The sequence below is a fragment of the Pimephales promelas genome, chromosome 19, assembly GCF_988280905.1.
Source record: "Pimephales promelas chromosome 19, fPimPro1.hap1.1, whole genome shotgun sequence".
NCBI lineage: Eukaryota > Metazoa > Chordata > Actinopteri > Cypriniformes > Leuciscidae > Pimephales > Pimephales promelas.
The window spans coordinates 23,372,134-23,397,833 of record NC_142787.1 but is presented as its reverse complement, the minus strand read 5'-3'; the positions used below and the strand labels follow the sequence as shown (position 1 = coordinate 23,397,833).

Below are 25,700 nucleotides of genomic sequence, written 5' to 3'. Positions count from 1 at the left end.
TTGAGCAGAATCCAATCAGGTTAAGTAGGGAAAGAAAGGGGTGGAAAGCTCTAGAGATTAGTCGCAAGTTCCCTCCCCAAAAAAACACAGAACCACGGAGGACAAACCTCTCTTTCCCTGTTGTCATGTTAATTCACATCAGCCTTATTTGTCTACCCATAATACACACCTCCAGATGGAGGAATGGAAAAATCAATATCTGTTCTTCGCTTTGAACCCCTCCTCCCCAACCCAAGCTATCCTTATTTCCCATCCTCACTAGACTGCTTTAAAATGTACTCAATATTGCTGTGAGATGCGTAGAGGGACCTCAAAATATTGAATGCCTGTTACTTTCCCTATATGCTGCTTACAGACACTTTAAATGAGCACTGAGGGTTTAAGCCTCAAAGTGCTGAATGAGTTTGATCCTATTCCCCAAACCCCTGCATTCCCACCTTTGGCTCAGCCACAAGGGAGCTGGCAATGCAATTCTGCTCCTAAACACCAGATTGCACCTTTCCCTGCAGTTCTTAGAATGCTTATAGTTTCTATAGGTAATGTTTTAGAAATATAGGCATAGCCTTTTAATTATTATCATGTTACGAACTTGCTATGTAACTAACTATGTGTAACAATCTGAAAAATAAAAGTGCAAATACTAAAATATTTACTAAATTAATACATTTAAATAAACATTTTAAATCAATAATAATAATAATAATTGTATTAAATGTCAAAATCCTAATACTTTTGGATAATATGAATACCAATCAACAAACAAACAAATGTTTGTGAACTAGAAAGAGCAAAATGTAAAATATTTATAAATTAAATAAATTAATAATTATGTTGAATATAATCTAAATAATTTTGTTTTAAATTACACAAACCTAAAACATTATATTTTAAATTATATATATATAAAAAAATCATAGATTTAGTCATATTAATATGAACATTAATAAATTCATTTTATTAATTCAGTTTTAAACATCGGAATCTCAAAACCTTATATTTCAATAAAATAATATTTTTTTATTTTTTTTTTTAGATGTGGACTTTTTGGACTCATTGTATAAGTCTGATCTAGTTAATCTATGGTCTGGTTAAATATCAAATGTATATGATGGGAATGATTCAAGAGAGGTTTATCCTGAATGCAGTTTATCCTGAATGCAACATTAATAAACACACAGCCCACAGGAACAAAGAACGGGACAGGGAAATAATGTAGTGAGACACATCTGAGGAGGGGAAGAGAAAGAAGAGCATTAAGGGCACTGTGCTGTAGATCTGAAGCCGTGTGAATCTCCTGCGCTGGTCTGACATCACAACAGCAGGAGAAAAGCTGCTACGCCATTGGATGCTCTTCCCCCCGGTATTAGGAGAAGAGTCAGACAGACCACGGTAACTCCTCAACAAAATGGCCGATCATGGGAGCTACCGTCATCTGTCATTGACTCTTCTCAGCCTTACTGAACATGCTTCATGCTATATACTTTAGTGCTTTTTTAAAGGGGTCATGAACTAAGAAACGTCCTTGTTATTCCAAAAACAGCTTTTATTGAAACCAAGACTAGAAAACGACAGGATCTCAAAAGTGGTGACTTATGACGTCATAGGGCAGTGAAAAACAGCCTTGGAAGAAGAATATCAACGCCTACGTCTACATCACCACATCTTTGGCGCTGCCCACTGGTGCATTTGAATAGTTACATGAGAACAAGAACAGATCAACACAGGATCATTACCTTCCAAAGGATCCTAATGTTAGGAAAGTGTGTGTGGTTTTTTTTTTTCCAACAATGCGAATGTCTCAGCAGTGCATTATTTGTTTGTATTCTGTGCATTTTACTGTGGATTATTTGGTAGTTGTAATTTCAAAGCAGGCTTTGCAAACAGACTTTTACAATGTGGATCTGACAGCAACGCAAGTAACCACATTTATTCTAACGCCTGATCTGTGATCAGTGATTTCTGATGTGTAATTATTCAAATTCAGATTCTCTCAAAATCGTTCAATAGTGTTTATGCATCAGAAAATCAAGCTAGTGACTAAACAAACAACTTTACATTGTTTCTCTTAGTAGGATGAAAATAATCTTATTTAAACTGATTAAATTATATACAGAAAGTGGCCGCTCAAAGAGCGCTCCCTTTCCAACCGCCTAAGCGGTCAATCACACAGCTCGAGTATATCTGGACACTTGACAAAACTCGTTATGAAATCTATGATGCTTTTACACTGCACGATGTAGCGTATGTGCATTGTTATTTGGTGAAAGCATACGTGAGAGTGCAGGAATTGCGTTGTAGTGATGAGATCACTTCATTCACGCGATCAACAGACTGTCTATCATATGTGTTCATGTTGGGAATAGATCTAAATATGATGCAATGATCATTACTTTTCACGATTTGTTAATCTCGATAGGTGCAATGGTTAAAACGTAGTAAAACAACCCAAACCACAGCAGTGGGCGTTTACACTGAAGTCTCACAGCAGACACGCCCCTTTAAATCCAGTTCATGACCCCTTTCATGTCTGTACCTCCCAGTCTACGTGGGAAAGAGATTTAGGTAGCGTCAGACTAGGCAGAATATTCACAGGCTTGTCCGAAATTCATTCTTTGTTAAACATCCAGACATTTCATCTCAAAAAGTCAGTGGCATTAACATGCATGCATTAGTTTGAAATTACCTGCGTGAGGTTATATAAAAAAAAAAACAAAAAAAAAAAAACATATAGCACTACGTATTCAAGACCTTTAACTGCACACAAGAACACATGAGAAAAGCAAAACGAAAGAATAGAAAAATAGAAATAGGCACGCCAGGGAAGGTGGAATACCATAACAACACGTGACATATTGTTATACTACTCCACCCACCTTAACTGTGAGCCCTTGGGCGTGGCCACCCCGTAGCCTTTGGAGTCCAGGTTGCCTCCCACTTTCATGGTGTCGCAGGGTTTGCGCTGCTCCGTGTACTCGTTCATTGTGGACTCCAGCAGGAAGGCGTACTTCCCTTTGGACTTTCTCACCCGTGCCACGCCCTCTCCCGTGGTCTTCGTGAACACCGTGGGCTCGGCCGACTTCATGTAGCTCCACATTTTCTCATAAACGGCGATCTTTGACCTCTGAAAGTTGGGGGGGAAAGGTATAGAATGCCAGTGAAGTGTGCAGGGGAAGTGTGGAGGGTGCCGATTATTTAATTAGACATTGAATTACAGATCAGAGGTTCTCAGCCTTGTGGGATCGTGGGAGATTTTCATGAATGCATCTCATTTAACATTTATAAATGAACAAACTCAATTAGAAATGAATATACACTTCAATTAATGTACCGTTTAAAAATGTGAGGTCACTAAGATTTTTTCTGAATACGCTTATTCAGCAAGGACACATTAAATTGATCAAAAGTGGCAGTTATTATTACAAACCATGTATAATAATAATATTAAAAAATATTGTAATTTTAAAATAAATGCTGCTCTTGAACTTTATATTCATTAAACATTTCTTGAGCAGAAAATCAGCATATGAGAATGATTTCTGAAGGATCATGTGACATTTAAGATCAGGAATAAATTACTTTTATTTTAAATTAAAATAATATTTTAGTGTATTTGTTGTTGAGCATTCGAGACTTCTTTAAACACTAGAATTACAGATCCAAATTTTTGAATGACTCTATATATTAAAAAAATAACAGTACACCCTATTAAACACAAATAACTTATTAATATTTATAGGTTTTTCAAGTGTAATTTTATGTTCATAGGCCATATATATTTATATATCATTTTTTTACATTAAATATTGTCAAATGTAGTCTTCAATATTATCTGAAAGATGTATATAGCCTATATAGTAGTAAAACCTGTTCTTGTTTGCCAGTTTTGTAATTATACATATAAGATATAACATAAAGTTTAATTCTATGATGTGGATATGATGTTACAAGAATAAATTTTCTCTAAAAAAAAAAAAAAGTTGCAGACCAAAAGAGTTGTGGACTGAGAATCCCTAGTATACTTTATAATGGAAAACATATTTTCTAAGCTTTAAGTTTATTTTTTCACTGAATCTCTTTTTTCTTCTTATACAGCACTTGAAGTCTTCTCGTTTTGGAGTCATTTATTCCTTTCACCCCCCTTAACAAAACACTGCTGCCTTCCCCTCAACCCATTAGCTTTGCCCACTCACCCTGAAGAACTCTTTGGTGGAGCCCGAGTCAAGAGTACCATACGCTATGTCTGTCTGCTTGGCCAGGTCCTCAGCGCTCTCAATGGGCGACACCATCCTCTCCACAGTGAGGAAAGCAGCCAGGTTGGCTGTGTAGGAGGAGATGATGATGAGGGTGAAAAACCACCACACTCCACCCACGATGCGTCCAGATAGAGACCTACACCGCCGGAAAGGGAGAGAGTGGAGAGGAAAATGACCATTCAAGGAGAGTTTGAAGGAGGGGTGAATGACAGTGCAATGAAAGAAAGGATAACAATGGGAAAATAAGAAGGTTAAAGGAGAAAAACATGTGGGTGGGTGGGAGAAGGTGAGGGCGAGGAAATTGAGGAAAGGAGGAGGAGAAAAGGAGAGAAATGTCAGAAATATGTTAACTTTTAACCATTTAACAATTATTAAAAATAATAATAAAAAAGTCAATGTTTAAAAAAAAAAAGAAATTCAAACTTTTATTCAGTAGACAGTGCACGTTTACATGACAACGATGTACTGTAGGCTAAACAGATTTTTTCCTTTGTACAGATGACGACATCAACATCATTCACACAGATACGCGAAAACGACTGAAAACGCTGTATTATGCATGTCAGACGCCAAGTACACTGTAAAAAAATATTTTCAAGATTTGTTATCACAACATATTTTCTTTTGTCAAATCAACTTTATAACAATTTATTTAGTTGAGATAACTTATTATTTTGAGTTTCTGATGATTAAATTAATCTCCTTCATTGTATTAACTCACTTTTTCCAGTTCAATCAACTTAAAATTTTAAGGCAACCCAGGTTACCTACTTTTTTAAGTTAAACCAACAATATTTTTTTACAGTGTAGTAATCACAACATTTTTTCTTTTGTCAAATCAACTTAAATAATTTATTTAGTTCAGATAACATATAATTTTGAGTTTCTGGTGATTAAATCATTCTCCTTCATTATATTAACTCACTTTTTCCAGTTCAATGAACTTAAAATTTTAAGGCAACCGGGTTACTTACTTTTTTAAGTTAAACCAACAATATTTTTTTACAGTGTAGTTGGCGATGTCACTTTGTAAAGAAAGACTGCCTGCGCACATACGCATTCAAACACGCACGCCAATAGACTAAACGCGTAACACGCATGTGCATGGCGTCACCATTTTCACAGATTCACGTTTTTGTAATTTACACAGATGATAACGGTATAGTTTTCAAAAACGCGTACTTTGAAACCTGTTTTTACGTTTGCTTTTTTAGGCAACCAAAACGCCATTGTCATGTAAATGAACAGCAAAAAAGCATAAAAAATTTTCTGTTTTCAGTTGAAATCGTCGAGTAAACGGCCCCCGAAAGTGACAGTAAAGACATTTACAATGTTCCAAAAGATTTCTATTTGAAATAAATGCTGTTATTCTTTCTATCCATAAAAAATCCTGAAAAAATGGCGAGTTAATAAATAACAAAAACATATTGCTGAAAAACATTTTTCTTTTCAAAATCTAAGGAAGCTTGTTTTCGCTACAGAATTAAAAAAGTATTTTTTCCCCCAATTGGACTTTATATCTCGCAATTGCGAGTTTATATCTCACAATTCTGAGAAAGATGTCAGAATTGTGAGATATAAAGTCAAAATTGCGAGTTTATTTCTTGCAGTTCTGACTTTATAGCATGCGATTCTGAGTAATAAAATCATCTTTTAAATCAACTCTGTGTAGGTGAGGGTCTCCTCCACTAAAAGGGAGATCTCTCCGACCGGTTGCCATGAAGACAGATTGGCTATTTAGAGTGGGCTGGCAGGAACGTCAACCATGATGGGGGCGAAGTGCTAAATCCCAACGCTGTTTAAATTCTCACCTCAACCTGATCATCCATATCAGTTTACATGATTTCATTGTGAGTTTATGCAGGCCTGTGCTTCTATTTCCACTGTCAAGGAAACATTCCTGTGTTAGACCCAGTGGTTATAATAATTCGCTTTTAAGAATGGACTCAAGGTGGGCCGTCACCCTCCTGAGGATTGAATAAGAGAACACAGTGTACCTTAAAAGCCAAGAGAATTAGTCTCTGCTAAACACCAACCTGCATGCAGACGCACCATTCAGCCCCGGTGACGTCCGGGTATCAGATGCGCCGGGGCTCGCGCTAACAGTGGCTAATCGATTTGACTTCATGAGACAAAGGCAATTTAATAAGAGCCTAAATTGAGTGGACGCGAAACCAGTGAGTCACCCCTCGGCTCTGACGCCCTGCCGCTTGGCATACAGTTTCATTCATAAAGATATGATCCATGAACAAATAGGAATTCTCTCTGGTCCTCATAATGTCATTTCTTGTAATACAGACCCTCTGATCACAGCTCAATGATAAGAATCAAACCGTCTCTGTGGATTTCACACACTCTCACAAGCACAAAATAAGCAAACAATTACCAGTGTATCCCTCAAAGCAGCTTATTATCAAAGCAGTGCCATTAGAGCTGTGCTACTTTCAGTGAGACTCACTACGCCGCTTTCATGCAGATGTCTCGTCGAGAAGAACACTGAACACATCAGCACGTGTGTATCTGAGAATTTAAATTACATTCTGAAAGGTTCGTAGAGGCGTACCCGGGTAGACTCGTGGAGGGAGTCACAGAGAGAAAGGAGAGACCTTGACATGCCGTAGATAAATGGAAAGGTCACTGCCCGCAGCCACAGTGAGCCTCCAGCATTTTATTTATTCATGGCTTCCTCTCTACTGCTCTGATTAAGATTTAATACCTGCAAATCAATTTCTCCATGCATGAGACTAGAGTCATTCACAATCATACTCCACATTACTGATCTTCGCTTCCACTGGCAAATTGGAAAAATAAAAACGCAAGCTCTTACATTAGCTCATTAAAAATACATCGATTCCTATTTGGGAGCAATTTCTGTCTCCTGGCATCGTCATATACAGCATGTGGCGTCTTCAAACACCTGGATGTCTCAGTATGGCCTAAACATTACAGAAACTTTAATGTGTTACTTGTAATGCGCTATGCTGAAACCGTTTCTCAGTGGTCAAGTGTTTATCTTCATAGTTTGTATGCATTTACAAAGGCTATAGAGGAGATTTTCAGGAGGAGACCTTGAATATGACGATCCACTTTCTAAAAAAAAAAAAGTATCTACAATACTGTTCAAAACCTTTCTTTTAATGTTTTTAAAAGGAATATCTTATGCTCACCAAGGCTGCATTTATCAAAATAATGGGACAACATCATGAAATATTACTGTACTTTAAAATATATATTTTTTTATTTTTGTATATTTTATGTTATTTATTCCTGTGATTGCAAAGATGAATTTTCAGCATCATTACTCCAGTCTTCAGTGTCACATGATCCTTCAATAATCATTCTAATATGCTGATTTACTGCTCAAGATACGTTTCTTATGATTATCAATGTTGAAAACAGTTGTACTGCTTAATAGATTTTTTTCAGGCTTCTTTGATGAAAATAAAGTTCATAAAGTTTAATCAATTTAATACATCCTTGCTGAATAAGTATTAATTTCCTTTAAAAAACAATTTTACTGACCCCAAACTTTTGAATGTTAGATTATATATATATATATATTTATACGCCTAGCCCATTTATACATATCTATATAAGAAATTATAAGTTGAACTTTATCATATATTTAACATCAATATTAATAGAACAATAAAAAACCCCATAAAATTACACTTTGTAAAATCTCTTTCTTTTCCTTAAATAGCTATATCACTCACTTTTGCATTCCATGACTTTTTATGGTGGAATCAGTGTATTTACCCAATGGAAACAATGCTTCTCTCCATTTCTGACATAAATTGTCAGTAACACTTTAGTTTAAGATCCTATACTCACTAGTTGCTAATTAGCATGCATATTACTAGGATATTGCCCGTTTATTATTCTGCAAGACCGTATTTTACATCCCTTAATCCAACCCAATATTTAAAAAAACTGAACAACGACCTTACTAACTATTAATAAGCAGTAATTAGAATTTTCTTGTGGCACAAGTCGTAGTTAATAGTTGGTTAATAGTGAGAATTGGACCCTAAACTAAAGTGTGACAAAACTGTCTTAACAGCTGTCCTTTTTATTCTCAATCTAATGTACAAAAAAAAAAAAAACCCAATGACCCTTTCCACAGACTGCAATGACGTGTCGGTCACAGCATTGTAAATACTGCACATTTTTTATATTTTCATTTTTTTAATGTACATTTATAACCATATATTTTGCATTATATATTACCTTTGCATTAAATTACAAAAAAAATATTGTTCTCTCATTCACCACTATAAAAGTTTACCCAACTATGATGACTTCCGCTGCTGAGAACCCATACATGTGAAAAGGGTCTATTGCCATGACAACAACTAAATTTAGGGGTGGTTGCACCTGTGAGTTCAAGGGTAGATAAATGCACCGCTGCTCTGAGACAACAGGTAAATTATTGTCCACTACAAATACCTAGTTTGACTGGATCCCACTAAAACACCAATAGCTTTTAGAAGATAAATCCAACAATACCCATCATGGCCTGCTCCCACAAAGCATGTCATGCACACAATACCCCTATTGCTTAGTTCTAACATGGAGAAAAGAGAGGTATTCAACTGCACTTGTCTGTAAAAAAATTAATTATGCAAAAAAAAATAAGGCTATCTTGTTTGAAAAGGTCAGATTTTAAAGGCATTACTTGTGGTATCATCTGACATTACTTGTAATGCATTTCATCTGTATATAGTCATAAATCTAAAAAGGAAATTACAGTTCAAGGGTATCAACTTTTATCCCAGAGTGTCTTATGTAGATAAATGATTTGTGGGCTGAAACGATCATTTTGGCATGGAGAAAACCTGGGGCAAAGCTTCCTCTGCTGTAGCGTAATCTCCTTTCTCTCATTTCCATCCTGTTACAGCACTGGCCTGGTGAGTCAATCATATCCTTACATCACTCCCATGATCTCTCTTTCCTTCTAGCCCTACAATCGTTCCCAAGCCATCTGAGGAATAAAAGAAGTCAGTGAATAGAGGCAATTACTGGTGCAAGATCGACTATAAAACACAAAAGTAGGGACAGAAGAAGAAAGCAAGAGAGAGAGGGGGGATAGAGAGAGACAAAGAAGAAAAAAAAAGAAAAAATCAGGAAAAAAAAACATGTTTGTAAAACGAGAGATGAAATCCTGTCATAGGTGCTGAGAATAAAGAGAAAATATTGTTTTTTGACCAACAGCAACCTCACATTTTCCAGACATCCCAGCCTTTCATATACAGTCAAGTACACACTACACCTGCAAACACAAGCATTCGTCAGCTTCACACACACTTCAATATTACCCAGCCAGTGCAACCGAAGCACTGCAACGACTTGACACTTCAGGAAAAGGTTTTATAACTCGCGACACAATCTTACAAGCAGCATACCAAAGCTATGACTATCATTAGCATATCTTAATTCCCTGCTCATCCCACGATGCAATTCCATTCACTGAGGCTGCATGTGTGAGAATCTGAAAATTAGTTTTTTTTAATCTTCCCATGTCTGATAGGGTCCGCTGCCCACATGCATTACAACTACAAAATCACTGCAATAGCGCACACGCCAGATGCTGGCTGTTTTTCGAGGCCCGGGAAGATGCTCTACCTGTCTGCTGATGACACCTGCCAGCCCGCCTGAGCCAAAAACACGACAGGGAAAACAGGCAAGAGTTATGACCCTGTCCGGCCCCATCACACAACACGCCCTCAGCATTTTCATAACCCATCATTCCCACATCATCCTCATCAATCATCTCCCTCACAAACTGTGAACAAGATGTATACATGTAATAGAGTGGCGCTGAATGAAAATGAATTAATTACATGCGGACTGACTGTAAAAAAACTATTAGAATAAAATAAAATGCCTCAAAATGACAAAAAACAATGCCTCAATTTACCATTCACTGTGCACTGGCTTATTACACCATCAAAGCTGAAGTGGATCACTTCTAGCATCACAAAAATAGAATATAATAACGTATAACAAACTTTTCCTAGGAGTAGTTCACTTTTAAAAAACTTTTGCTGATAATTTACTCACCCCCATGTCATCCAAAATGTTCGTGTCATTTTTTCTTCAGTCGAAAAGAAATTAAGGTTTTTGATGAAAACATTCCAGCATTTTTCTTAATATAATGCACTTCAATGGGAACCAAACAGTTCAAGGTCTAAAAGACAGTTTCAGTGCAAACTGCAAACTGTTTAAAGGGCTTTAAACGATTCCAGACGATGAATAAGGGTCTTATCAAGCGAAGCGATCGCTCATTTAATAAATAAATAACAAAGTTTACGTTTTATAAGCTCAAATGCTCGCCTTGCTCTGTTAGGGTTAGGGTTAGGGTGCGATGTGCGTTCGTGACTCTCGCATTAAAACTCGTTTGTCAAAATTAACAAATCTTTTCCCGAGTCAACTCGTTCATTTTGTTCATTGAATGAACCAAATGACACGAAAACAAGATTTGTTCATTTTGATAAACGAGTTCGAACAGGAGAGTCATTACAGAACAGAGCAAGGCGACCATTTGAGCTTATATAACTTAAACTTTGTTATTTATTTATTAAATGAGCAATCGTTTTGCTTGATAAGACCCTAATACATCGTCTGAAATCGTTAAAAGCCCTTTGAACAGTTTGCAGTTTGCGGAGAAAGTGTCTTTTGGACCTTGAATAGTTTGGTTCACACTGAAGTCCATTATATGGAGAAAAATCCTGGAATGTTTTCATCAAAAACCTTCATTTCTTTTCGACTGAAGAACAAATAACATGGATAACATGGATGAAATGGGGGTGAGTAAATTATCAGCAAAAGTTTATTTTTTTTAAAGTGAATTACCAAATGATCCACTTGCTAAAATATAAAGGCAGCAATACAGTATCTTCCTGTATAAAGATGAATAATAATACTGTGAGAACATTTTCTAAGTGTGATATTATGATGACAGACGCATGATTGGTTTTGTGAAAAAAAAAATTTCACAAAAAATATGTGCTACATTGGTTTTTATTTCTTACGGTTAAAAACTTGCCCTCCTAGCAAAAGCTTGGAAAGTTCACAGAGCCCAGTTTGAAAAGCCCCGTCTTAGACTATAAACTGTCCTGTGACAGATGGGTTTGGCTCCATTATGTTCCAAGAAAATGGAATGTGAAAATGAATATTAAATCAATCAGTACAGTGCTGTGGGATAGGACAAAGTATCTTACCATCAAAAAAATGACACACTTTAGCTCTTAAATATGCATTAAAATATAAAGTGCTTATGAAAAAGAAAGCAAATCTGCACATTTGAATAACCAGTAGTCTATTAGACACAGAAGAGGAGGAGGAGAAGGAAAGGACAAGTACCGGCACCTGGGTAACGCTGCTGTGCAACTGCGTCATCTTGTCTAAATCAAGAACGCTGAGGTAAAGGTATAGCTGACTAAAGAGAATTAATGGCATGTACTCTACTATAGAAAATGAATGGAAGTGCTGTTTTTCACCGCTTATTGGCTCCTATCCAATTCATGAATGCTTATTAGTTGTATGCAAAAACGATGAAGTGCATGATTCTTATAAGTCCTAAATGGGTCCTCTTAAGCCTAATCTAAAACCATAGGCCCTCTACAGCACTGTGATGTTCAGGCTATAGAGCAGTGAAGATAGACACTATGGTTTTGACGGCTCTCTAAGTACCTGCTGTCTTCCTCCATGTGCTGTGCTTTTTTACTGCTCTTCTCTTCCCCTTGGCCTGTCATGAGTGATTTCTTATCTGGTGGGGGCTGAAAAATAAAGCCTGTTTTTTTCTCTCTTCTCTTGATAACACTTCTTAAAGAGCTCTATCGTGGTCATGCAGGTGCTTATTACACAGAGAAAAGAGTGTGTGTGAGTGAGAGCCAGCGCCGCGGCGAAGGAAGGAGCAAGAGACAAATAACAAAAACAAACTGCCACACAGAGTAACGATGAATGACTAGCACATTTCCCGTGAGATTTGAGAAGTAGCCGGCAGGACAGACGGGCGATGTGTGGACATCAACGGGACATAGCAATGGGGCAATGAAAGATCGCATTGTTCTGGAGCACACCGGACCGCCCACTGGCTTCAAAAAAAACGGTGAGATTCATCAAAGTGCAAAGTGGGATGACACCTCAATAACTTGAGGGGAGACAAGGGTGATGTATTCAGTAAATAAAGAGTAAGTTTCACAGGATAATTCACCCAAAAATTATTTTCTTTGACTTTCTGGAACACAAAAGTTTCAACTTATTTTGTCCATACAATGAAAGTCAATGGGGTCCAAAACAATATTGAACTTATTATGAATATTCAATCAATATTGAACTTCACTAAATGTCTTTAAATGGATAATGGATATTCCCAAAAATATCTTGTTTTAGAATTTAACATCATTTTTGGGTGAACTGAACTTTTTAGACTGACACTTGCTAAATACAAATGGAATATGATCACATCAATAAAACACATTTACATGCTTTCTATTCGATTTTAGTTGAAGGACAACAGCAATAATTTGCCATGTATTTAATCCTTCAAATATTGTGTCATGTACACAACCATTCAAAAGTTGTTTTAATGTTTTTGAAAGAAGGCTGAGCAAGGCTGCATTTATTTGATCAAAATACAATAAAAAGCAGCATTGTGAAATATTACTACAACTTAAATTAACTTTTCTTCCAAAATGCTGACTTGGTGCTTAAGAAACATTTCTTAAAAAACAGTTGAAAGTACTGAAAGTACTTTTTTTTTGTGGAAATTGTGATTTTTTAAAAAAAAAAAATAGAAATCTTTTGGGACATTATACTAGTCTTTATCACTTTTGATCAATTTAATGCATCCTTGCTGAATAAAAGTATTAATTTCAATAAAAAAGTAAACTCTTTTTGAATGGTAGTGTATACTTGGAAAGACACCAGCTCAACTACAAAAAAAAAAACACAGCTGGATTATAATTGTGCATGTAAATGTTCTTAGTGATGCCAGTTGTGATTGGTCGTTTTCCTGCTCCCCAAAGACCCAAAGCGAATACAATGAATAAACACTGAATGTTAACGCAAGTACTCCCACTTGGCTTGCCTATATGCTCTTTAATTCAGACTCGGACAAAACTCGTCATCAAATCTCTATGGAAACTGCAGCAACTCTATTTCAGGTATGAGATATGACCATATCAGAGACATTAACTCTGTTAATTTCCACTGCAATATATGTTTTTTTTTATTTTGTCCTCTCAAGAAATGTTTCTTTGTTGTTTTAAGTTTGCTGACCTGGGTGAGATGTCACAACCCTGCTGCATGAAGGCTCCCAGGGAGAACCAGAGACTGTTGAAGATCCCAAACTCATTGGGGGGCTGGTCGCTAGGCAGACCGTCAGTGCCCTCCTCGGGCTCCTCGGTGTGCCACTCGTACGGGCTGAAGCGGCTGACCAGGAAGAGCACTACGCTCACGCCTATGTAGGCGAACACAATGCACATCCAGATCTCGTAGGCCAGCGGGTCCAGGAAGGAGAAGACGCCCGGCTTGGATTTCTGAGGCTTTTTAATCATGATGGAGATGCCCAAGCTCATGAAGGGTTTCGAGAAGTCTATGACCTCCTCCCGGACCAAAGTGATAGTCAATGGGGCCACAGCGATTTCCGCTTTCTAGAACAAAAGAAAAGCATGTTTCTTATCAATCTTTGTCACTTCCTGTCCACACTTGTTTAAAAACAAAACAGATAATGACATTGATATGTTTATTAACTAGCCATTTGCTAGTTAGCTATTAGCCATTTGACTGGATAAGCTGATGTTTAACTAAATTTTTGCAATATTCAAAGCTGATGTATCATTATATTATATTCAGAGGAGAAAGGAGTGAATAAAAAGAGAAAATAAAGCATAATCTACTGATTTCCACCTCTTCTCGCATCACATTTTACAACTTCTCTAATTGAACAAGGCTTTGCATATTTAATGTCAAAAATTCCAATCAGTTAATCCAAGAGGCTTAATACTGAGGTTTAGTTTTTGGGGAAAGGGATAAACTTATCAATGCAAAGAAAAAAAATGCTTATGGGACTAGAGAGAAAAAAAACTGTAATAATTGTAATTACTACTGTAGTTTAAAGTCTGGCTGCACGATTTGCTGCATGGTAGATTATTGTTGGTGACTTAGTGACACTTTAGACCTTGGCAGGGCAGCGTAAGACTAATCCAAAAGAAATTAAAGTTTCATATAACTGCCCGACTCTTTCAAGAGGAAGAAAAAAGAAAACTTCTGGGTTGCGTTTTCCAGGACTCAGCATAAATCTGTGTGCAGTGTTCATTAAAAAACATCAGCCTCTGAAAGGTAGTTGTCTTTCTTTTTTTTCCCCTTCACCAGACACAGAACTTCACGTTTACTTAAAAATTGAAAAGTCAACGACTATCATTAACAGTAAAATATCTTCTTGTGTGTTCAACAGCAGAAAGAAACTTACACAGGGTTGTATGCTGAAGTCAGAATATTGCAAAAAGTAAGAGGTGAATAATTTACCCCGTACACCAGCTCCCCAACCATCCCGTTCCAGATCTTTGTCTCTGGGTCCCGAGCTCCATACTTTCCATCAGGGACGATGGAAATCTTGTACTTGAAACCAATGTGTTTAGCAATTTCAAATGCCAGATCCACGCAATATCCCTCAAACTGCTCGTTCCCCTCGTACAACTCCCAGTTCTTCTTCAGCATTACATACGGCCCTTCCTGAACGAACAAAACAACAAAGTACTTTCAATGGGAAACATGTAACACTTTTGTAAACCAGTGCTGAAAGCCATGCCGTTATATTCCATTAGCATTCTATATTCTAAATTATGATCTATTGTGGAGTTATAGACAGATTTAGCTGTTTTAGAATAGTTATTAAAGATAATTACAGCCATTATGTTTGCATGTACATGACTGATTTACTAATCAAATGTTAGCCATGAAGAAACCACATTCCTTAATAAAAACAATAAAGATTTGCATGGTAAGTGTTTATAAAACCATAACAATAGGGTTCATAAAAACATTAAGATACATAAAAAGCACATCAAATGGCTACTGTACATGATTCAAAGCAATGATAACTGACCCATACAATTCATGACTACAATTTATTACAATTGCATTGCATAACTTCAAACATTTTAACAGGAAACTGCTATTGCAAATCTGTTACACAAAATGATGCAGAACTTTGCTCATAACTAAAATTTACATTGGTGAAGCCTATAAAGGATTACAGTTCGGAGAAAAAAGCAACATTTCGGCTAATAAAAGCAACATCACGAACACAAACAGTCATTCTTAGTCATCAGTATGATGTACTGTCATACCAAACAATATCTAAAACAATACAGCAGCAAATAGAAATGTTTACTCGCAAGGAAACAGCAGAACATTTACATAAAAATCCTGAAAACCAGCTTCCCTTTTTACAAATATTTTCTAAGCCATATGGCTAGCCTAAAATGATGAAAGCCAGAAAGCCCAGTAGGGAGAATTAAATATTTCACACACAGCAAATTGAGCTCTCCGAACTGAATGTCAACGGAAGATCCGTTTCATCTCAAATTTGTTTGATGTATGAGAATGCAGCCTTCTCTTCAAATCTTTTTTTCACAAGCACAGGGCAGTGATGTTCCTGGGCAGTGTTTTTTGTTGAAAAAAAAAAATCTAGCTTTTGCCGCTGTTAACGCCTCAAGCATGGGCGATCTGTATTCTTGCGTCATGAGTTGGCGTATAGGCAGGTATACAAAACCATGTTCTTATAAAGACCACATAAAAATCCTTCATCACGCACAACCTCTAACCTTAAGGAATAATTCACCCTGAAATGAAAACCATGTATTCACCATCTGAGTTTCGAAACCCATGACTTTCTCTCCTCTGTGGAACACAAAAGGAGATAGTTAGGTAGAATAGCAAGCGGACCTTTTTCACACAATTAAAGTGAATGGTGAGTTACATTTCATTCTATTGTTTTTAAGTCATTTTTAAGGCCTTTATGATGCTTTCAGTTTATTCACCTTATTTTCCCACCTTTATTGTATATCCAAGTTGAACTTTTCCACACAATGAAGGTGAATGGTGACCACGGCTGTCAACCAAGATTTTCAGGGCAAGATATTCCATTGAACACGAATAGCGATTTAAATTTCATTGTATAACTTCAAAAGGCTTCAGGGAGCACATATACTTTCATGGTGCTTTTTTTGGTCCCCATCCACATTCATTCAATAGAAAATGAGCTAGGGCTGTAGTCAAGACCACCTTTGTCCCAAGACAAGTCCAAGACCAAGACAAGTCGAGTCCAAGTCAAGACCGAGTCCAAAGAGGTTCGAGTCCAAGACAAGACCAAGTCCAAAAAGGTCCGAATCAAGACAAAAAAAAGTCTTATGCATGATGATATCAAGACAGTAATATTGGTTTATTAGTTGTTCATCTAAAAGCAAAAGTTTCACAACACCCAGGATTTTTAAGTAGTAGCCATTAAGTAACAACATGAGAAGATGCGCTCCGTTGTAGTGAGCACTTGGTCTGTTAATTTTGGCATTTTCTAAGTTAACGTTACCCTAATAGACTAGTAATAAATTAACACACAAACAAAAATGTCTTTCGTTCTGCAGGCATTATGGAGAATATTTCTGTTCGTCCTAAACCCAAAATTGTCAATTTAAAACTGAAGAAATCATCACCGATGTCAGGTAACATTAACGTTACCCAAATGAACTACCTTTAACGCATATGACACACACACCCAAACAGCTAGCTACTATCAACATACGTAATCGAACTTATAACTTTATGACGTTAGGCAAATGCAAAATTAACGGGCATGCAGACGCAGAGCGCGACATGCAATCTAGTGTGATTGGTTATTAGCTGGCCAGTGTTTAACTTTTCCTTTAATATTATTAACAGAATAGAAAGACACCTGGACTTGGTCAAGACCAAAAGCCATATTTGGCAAGACCAGTGGCCGAAACCGAGACAAGTCAGTCAGAAACCAGCGAGTACTACAGCCCTGAAATGAACATTCTTCAAAACTTCTATTGAATTCCACAGACGAAAGCCATACAGGTTTGGAAAGGCATGATGCTAATCATTTTCTGTTTTGAGTGAACTGTACCTTTAATATCTAAGATTATTATAAATACGAAATATATAACACAATGGGAAAATGAGAATTCCTGATGGATACCCATTATATGCTTAACAAATGCAAAAGGACAGTAATGTTGACTTTATGTACAGTTTGCTATACATACAAAACCTGCATGCTCCAAAAACCAGGTTCTTCTTTTTCGATTCATGTGAAATAAATGCTAAAGAAATGACTTCATTTGGCTTCCATGTGTCCATCCAGTTTTCCAATTCTGGCATCAGATCTTCTCCATTCATGATTGAGTTGCTTATTAGAGCTTGTCTTTGTCTTCGTCCACAGCTCGATTTCTCATTGTTCCTTTCATTTTGCCTCAGGTAGTAGAATCCATGTTTTTGCCCTCAGTCCTGATTTTTCACTCTCCCTGTCCGTGCTTCAGTAAGTACTTGATTTCACCTCTGCAGAGTCCATCATCTGTTCAGTTTCTTAATAAGGGGTTCCTCACCAGGGGCTGAAAAGAGGAGGATTTGGCTTCAGGTGCTACACTCCAAAACCTTAGCATTTACCAATTATGTGTCTGAAAGTCCATTACATCCTTGAATCAGTGCATAAACATTGGCAATACTCTAATTTACGTATAGGAAACACAAAATACAGAAGGCATCCCATTCATGCAGTGTCATGAAGATTACAATCGACAAAAGTAACAAAACAAAATACAGTCCAAGACACCAGTTCCGGTAACTTTTTGACAGTACGTGAGAAGGCACATGATGCACACGGCGTATTCACAATGCCATGGCAGCACACGTTTACACAGCAATGTTGAGAGATGCGATTCAGCACACGTAAAAACATTCGGGTTATCTAGATGGACAGCAGTATGACTGACAGGTCACAGAGAGAAAATGTGCTTTGATGAACAGCGCAGCATGGCTGTGAATTTCTGTAGTGTTTGCTGATCATAATCTTTGTGTGCGCATCTTATGAAGAAATTGTTTTTTTTTTTGTTTTTTTTTCCACCATGTGTATGAGAGGGACTTTTGGTATATGGAAGCTTTCAGATGAAGGACAAACAAAAAATTGCAAAATGTGTCAAAGCCTCAGGAAATGGTGCTACTCACCATAATAGTCGTCACAATCACGGTTCTGTTCTCCATGCCAGATGTTTCATTGGGAAGTAAGGCTTGATCCTGGGTCAGAACCAACTTATCAGCATCATTCCAATATCCGATCTGGAGATGGGACAGTGATGAGAATGAGACTCAAGACACAACAGAGAGCGAGTGAATACATTCAAGCAGTGTGTGAAATAATTTGATGTCTAAACCGGGCTAACTATTCATCCTTTATCTTGTGCTAAAAGTCAATGCGGTAAAAAACAAAACAAGCTTAAATATTTTATTTAGTTTCACATGTTTCAATGTTGTGTAACATTTTGCTGTGGGATGAAAAACTGCCATGCAGAAGAGACTCGAGCGGCGGCGTGTGCCCGTGTCCTTATGAAACCCAGATGAACGGGAGAAAGAAGAGCCAGGCTCCAGCATCCGCCTAAAGCGGGGCTCACGACTGCCTGATAAATGACTGCCAAGCCCTGGCGGCTCGTTCCTGTGCTCCCCCTCCTTCTCCTTTTCCCATCACTCTTCCCCCGGTGCACTGCTCAACAGCAGCCAGAAGCCGCCACACTCCATAAAGCACGCCAGAGGCAGAGGGCTCCACATAACTTTAGAAGAAGTTGTGTGACACGAGACCTTATGGTACGTACATACATAGCTCTGCTGCTAAAACCACCAGACCATTCAAGGCAGACATTTGTGTATTATTTTAAGAACTGTACATTTGGTTGCAATTTAATAGCATTCAATCAATTTAAAATAGCAATACAACTTTTTAATCCAGTTGGGACTTTTTTTTAAATACAAATTATCGTTCTGTGTGTGTATTGGAACACGACTCACTCCCAAAACTGATATATATCAATGATCTGGCATCTCGAGTGTTTGGAATCTGCTATTAAAGGAGTAGTTCACATTAAAAAAAAAACTTTTGCTGATAATTTACCTCATTGCATCCAAGATGTCCATGTCTTTCATTCATCAGTCGAAAAGAAATGAAGGTTTTTGATGAAAACATTCCAGGATTTTTCTCTATATAATAGACTTCAATGGGAACCAAACGGTTTAAGGTCCAAAAGACAGTTTCAGTGCAAACTGCAAACTGTTCAAAGGCCTTTAAACGATTCCAGACGATGAATAAGGGTCTTATCAAGTGACACAATCGCTCATTTAAAAAAAAAACATTTTAAGTTTTATAAGCTCAAATGGTCACCTTGCTCTGTTCTGTGATGCGTGTTCGAGACGCTCCAGTTCGAACTCGTTTATCAAAATGAACAAATCTTTTCCCGATTCAATTCGTTCACTTCGTTCGTTGAATCCCAGCAAACACAGAATGTTCCCCTAACGTTCTCGAATGGTCCCATGAGGTTATTTTTTGGGAACCAAACAAGAACATTATAGGAACGTTTCATGTAGGTTATTTTTAGGTTCCATTTTTATAACGTAAGGAGAATGTTCCGGGAACGTTCCCTTAACCTTAAGGGAAAGTTCTAGGAACGTTTTTGGTTCCCAGAACGTTCCTAGAACTTTCCCTTAAGGTTAAGGGAAAAGAACGAATCTTTTTTCGTTCCTAGAACCTAAATTTGTTTGCTGGGATGAACCAAATGAAACGGAAAAAGATTTGTTCATTTTGATAAACGAGTTCGAACAGGAACGAACACGAATCATAGAACATACTGTAAGGCAAGCATTTCTGCCTATAAAACTTAAAATTTATTTTTTTGATTTTTTATTTAAATGAGCGATCATTTCACTTGATAAGACCCTTATTCATCGTCTAGAATCGTTTAAAGCCCTTTGAACAGTTTGTAGATACTGAAACTGTCTTTTGGACCTTGAACCGTTTGGTTACCAGTAAATTGCAGTTTAAGGAGAAAAATCCTGGAATGTTTTCATCAAAAACCTTAATTTATTTTCGACTGAAGAAAAAATGACATGGATATCTTGAATGGCATGGGGGTGAGTAAATTATCAGCAAAAGTTTTTTTAATTGTGAACTACTCTTTTAAGACCAAAGTAAGACAAAAGACTTGTGTTTAGTTAAATTAACTTGTGTTTGTTTATGCTTGTAAAGGCTGCTTCACTAGACCACGCTCTTGCAGTCTTGGCATGTCCACTTATTAAATGCGTTTTGGGGCTTGTTGTTTAAGCTTGGCTCACAAAGTGATCGCGTTTGCGAAGTTATTAAAGTGAGCAGTTAAGAGTTGTGATATTTCTGTATTCTTTTTCAGCCTAGGATTTCGATTTATTATGGCCTTTTTCTAGTTCGACATTTTCTAGCGAGACCTGGCAATAAGAATGAGTCAAGGCTTGTGCTGTTTTCCCTGGGATTTCTTGCACCGCACACACAGAAGAGAGAAACACAACACAGTTGTTTAGTTTGATTGCATACACACTGCATTTTTGTAAATGCGGATTTCAGTACCTGCTTTTACCGGTGGTTAATTTGGCTGTAGGTACTGAAAATGACTGAAGTGTGTGTACACAACAGGATTGAACACTAAAAGGTGAATTGACAACAGAATTTAATGCAGTGTGTACTGTACATGGTCAATGATTCATCATCTAAAATGGCTGTTTTCACCATTTGAAGAGATGCATATACAGTATGCGTGAAATGAGAATGAGTTGAAGTATTGTGTAAGAGAAGTAAAAGTAAAATGTTACATTTTAGAGAAAGAAAAAAAAACGCCGACTATAAAATAACGGTCTCCTGTGATTGTTCTCACAGAAACAGCTGCATTAAGTGAAGCACAGAGCGTTAAGCACATCGAAAAAGACAGTGAATTAGACTGAAATGAGACTCGACAGATGTAGAGAGACGGAGCAAAAGCAAAGCATGGTTACACTTTCTCAGAATCAAAGATGGAGACAGACAGAAATACCCTAACAAGCAAGTTTTTGAGTCAGGCATACAATATAAAAGTGGACGTATTACAAAAAAAAACCCTTTTGTCTGCGGTGACCTCTGCAATGCTCACGTCACGACAAGAATGACATCTTACCCTTCTGGGGCCGTTACTTTTTAATTCGAAAACATCCATTGTGTAGTTGACTCTGCGCCCGTAGTGGTCGAATTGGACATTTCCTGTTAATCCTTGGAGGCGCACCTGGATTACAGTGATAAACAATGTCATTACAGCTTATCCAACCAATGCAAAGCACCTCGAAACACTGTCATTTACACATTCGCTTACTTTCTTGAACTTTAACATCTCTTTCTTCTGGAAGTGTTACCCCACATCAGTGTTTCTCAAACGGGGATCCATCTAACATAAAATTCTTTGAACTGTGAATAAAAATCTGAAAACCACTGCAAGCGATACAGAGCCAAATCATCAGCGACCTTATTCTCTGAATTGTTGAGCTCACATCAGGACTAAGTATAAATATACTAAAGGCTCTTATGTTCTGCCCGGACTCTTTTAGTAATGAAAACGTGGAAGAGACAAATTCTAATTCATTTCTTATTAATCGGTGTATAATTAAAAGCAATCAAGCTGATAAAACACTTAAGATTCAGTTATTCATAGTATTTTTATGTTTGACATGCACGTCGTGATTAAGCTATAAATAAGCGACAGTATTCATAACGTACTGCAAACAACTAGTTTGAATTACTCAGCTAGATAAACAATAAATTAATTTTTTTACATTATTTTATTGGGGTATGAGAACAGTTTGGTGTTACAAAAAGGGGTCCCTGGATTGCAAGTTTGAGAAACCCTGCCCTACACAACATCACACTTCACACTCTTGCTCTCACTGTTTCCCTATCCATCTTTTCTGCTATGGTTCTCGCTCTCTCCATCCTTATAGTTTCCTTTCCATTTCCCCTGTCATTTTCCACTTTCCATCAGTTCAAATTTGGACATTTTGCCGATTACTGTTCTGTTCAGCCTTGGCCCTCTATCCCCTCACTGCTTTGTTTGTTTTTTTTTAAAGACAATTATTTCAGCTGTCTGTCTTCCTCCCATGGAAATACTACACAAAGCACTTCTTTCCCATCTAATATAAAGCCTGCATTTGCTCATCTGTGCATGTGACCTGTTTGAGTGTGCGCTCCATGTCGATGCCCTGGTTCCAGGGTGCAGCTGGGTTGGCGAGGCAGTCTCCGGCGTTGCCCCTGCGGGAGATGTCCACCTTCTGCCTGCGAAGGTTCCGGAAAGCCTCTGCCATCACCATCACTCCATCGTACGTCAGAGCGGAAGTGTACTACAGAAACAGAGGGTCATGGAAAGGTCAACATATAATGTACATACACAGTAATGCTTTAATGGGGTTTTAAGGGTTCAGTTTCTTAACATTACTGCATTAGATATCATGAAATAACACATTTTACAGCATTTTTTTAATCTAGACAAAGCTGCAGTCTGCAGTTTTTCCTCTTTGTCACCATCTCTGGTTATCAAAATCTGCAATTGCAGTTCTTTGCAGAATTATCAACTTTACATGAGTTGTACTTCAACACCCTCGACACTGCACAGCGTGGATGAACACAATGTTTGAGGAGACTGTGAGGCTGTCAGTCACCTACATTTATCAAGTCACAGTAAAGCCATTTATAATGTTTTCTATTTCAAATAACGCTATTTATAACATTGTTAATAATATTTAAATGTTTATGCACCAAATCAGAATATTATAATGTTTTCTGAAGGATCATGTGACACTGAAGACTAAAGTATTTATGCTGAAAATTTTAAAGAAATATAAAGAAATATTAAAAATAAAAGTTATTTTAATTTGTAATATTGTACAATAGGACAGATTTAAAAAGCCTTACCCTAAACTGTTTACACATATCAGGAAAGCGCTTACCTGTCAATTATTTTATTTTATTAAAAAAAGAAAAGAAAAAAAACCCCTGCAGAATTCTGCAACTGACCAATCAGAATCAAGTATTCATGTGCAATGTTATTTATAAGTGCTTCATATTCACTTCAGTGTCTGTACTATGACAAAATGCTGTTTATTTAATATCAGTCAGTGAGTCAACATGAATACATTAGGTTTACACCAATGAAAGCCATTTGTAAGGGTGGGGTTAGGTGTCCTCATGAGCAGAGGACAGCCAAGGTCTGTGTTTTGCAGCTGTATCAAGGGGGGTAAAAAACAAAACAAAAAAAAGAGAGCAAGGGACAAACCAAAAACAGAAACGCACATGCTTGTCCTTGCAGATATTATGAGCGGGCAGAGGATGTGAAATCAGTGAGCTCTGACACAGTAGTGTTCAGACTGGTGGGTGGGAGTTGGGGGAGGGCCCGTCAGCTGCTATCAGAGGCTGGCCTGATTGCACCAATAAGTGGCTTGTGCTCTTTCTCTCTGCCTCGCTGAGATAAAACGCCACAGAATGAATCACTGCAGGCAACGCACGGTATTTTAACAAAGGAAACAAACCGCAGCTCTGCGCGCACATGTGTCCTTTAGAGGCATGGCGCTTCATGCCCTTGTTTTGGGTCTACTGTTGTGTTCATCATTGCTATTTTAGAAAGTGTGACGTGGTTTGAGTCAGATTAGAGTTATGTTAAAGAAAAAGCACCCCTGTGTGTTCAGACTGTCCTGGTTGCTTTATGGTTGCCTATTTAGACCGTTACAAACACAATTCAAAACACACAGAAAGACCCCTGGGCTACAACTGCATACAAGGAGAGTGAGATAGAAAGAGATTTAAGAATGTATTTTAAAAATTTTAATTCTGTCATTTACTTACCCTCAAGTCATTCCACTGTTCTTCCGAATAAAGCACCATAGTTTAAAAGTTTAAGGTCAGTAACATTTTTTAACGTATTTAAAAGAAGTCTCTTATGTTCAACAAGGCTGGATTTATTAAATCAAAAATACAGTAAATTTATTATCTACAAAGTAATTTATTCCTGTGATGGTAAATCTGTATTCTCAGCATCATTACTCCAGTCTTCAGTGTCACATGGTCCTTCGTAAATCATTCTAATATGCTATTTGGTGCTCAAACATTTCAAAGAATGACTTTAACATAGACATTCCCAGATTTGAATTTTTGAGTGAACTATCCCTTTAAAGGAGAGCTCGGACTCAAATTGAAACATCGGTACCTAATCAACCGTTCTCTAAGATTTGTTTTAATGATAATCGAATGTAAAGAGTTTTATCTCTAAAAACTGTTTAGCGTATAATGCTAGTACTGGGGGCATTCACTAAGTAGAAAGAAATCGCTAGTTTATACCACTAACAAGGCTCAAAATAGCCCAACACTAACATGGTAACATAATGAGGGTCCCTACATGCAAAACGAAGCATTGAAAACTTTGTAAGTGTACAAACCGTTTAATAAGAAGACACTTTATAAAGACAGTTCACTTCATGTATACAGGCAGGAGCCATCCTAGAAATAGTCTCGATAAGTCGATCCCAGAGCGCTGCTCATACAGTTCAGCTCATTCAGCACGACGTTCGTGGTTTGACTTGTCGTGACTGTTTTCCAAGATGGCTCCTGCCTGTATACACGAAGTGTTCCGAAGGGGTTTCATGGTCCAACATTAATTATCAAAGAAGGTGTCTCCCACAGGACAGAAAGGAAGTATTACAATAGGTGCCGTTTTAATCACATCGGCTAAAGCCCTAAAACACCTGGATTGATCCCCGGAGAAAGTGTGTCCTCACTAGATGGTGCCTTCAGGACTTTTCCAATCGCCTCAGCAGGAAAGGCTAACAGCTCAGAGATATTATAAGGTTTAGGGGTGTCGGTCATGCTGCTGTCTGAGAAGGGCTTATGGGAGTAGCTTGTATTTAGGATGAAAGAGATGGAGCAGCCCAGTCTAAATACCACAGGGTGGTCTGTGAGAGCATATATGTGGATCTGTGCGTGTGTTGACATGGTTGGACCACAGCATCTCATTTGCTAGTCCATGGATGTCGCTCCCCATCATCCTGCTCTTGCTAGCGGTGTGCAGTGAGGAGCAGCCGCCTGTTAAAGCGACGTCCCCTCAGGCCACGCCAAAGGGATTGCCTTTACCGCACCGCATCACCAGGAGGGGATCAATGTAACCGCACTGCAAAGAATGTCATCCTCATCAGGCCCCAAGGGGAAAGTGAGTCCCAGTGAAAATGGATCAACAAAAACCTTGCTTTCAGGGCGCAGACATGAACAGGCATATCAAATCACGAGCAGGATTCGGCTGGTGAGACTAGAATGAATGAAACAGCTTATGATGATGTAGATGTGTA

At 37.6% G+C, this 25,700-nt stretch overlaps 1 protein-coding gene across 2 annotated transcripts in view; it reads right to left on the bottom strand.

The window, feature by feature from the left end:
* Positions 1-25,700, bottom strand: part of gria4b (glutamate receptor, ionotropic, AMPA 4b) — an 86,222-nt gene that overhangs the window by 4,391 nt on the left and 56,131 nt on the right. For both annotated transcript variants that reach the window (XM_039688387.2, XM_039688385.2), the window contains exons 7-13: positions 22,542-22,709; positions 21,500-21,604; positions 18,504-18,614; positions 14,787-14,993; positions 13,539-13,912; positions 4,191-4,389; positions 2,874-3,121 (exon numbers count right to left, since the gene is read on the bottom strand). In XM_039688387.2, the coding sequence (XP_039544321.1) occupies positions 2,874-3,121; positions 4,191-4,389; positions 13,539-13,912; positions 14,787-14,993; positions 18,504-18,614; positions 21,500-21,604; positions 22,542-22,709 (1,412 nt within the window). The remainder of the gene's footprint in view (positions 1-2,873; positions 3,122-4,190; positions 4,390-13,538; positions 13,913-14,786; positions 14,994-18,503; positions 18,615-21,499; positions 21,605-22,541; positions 22,710-25,700) is intronic.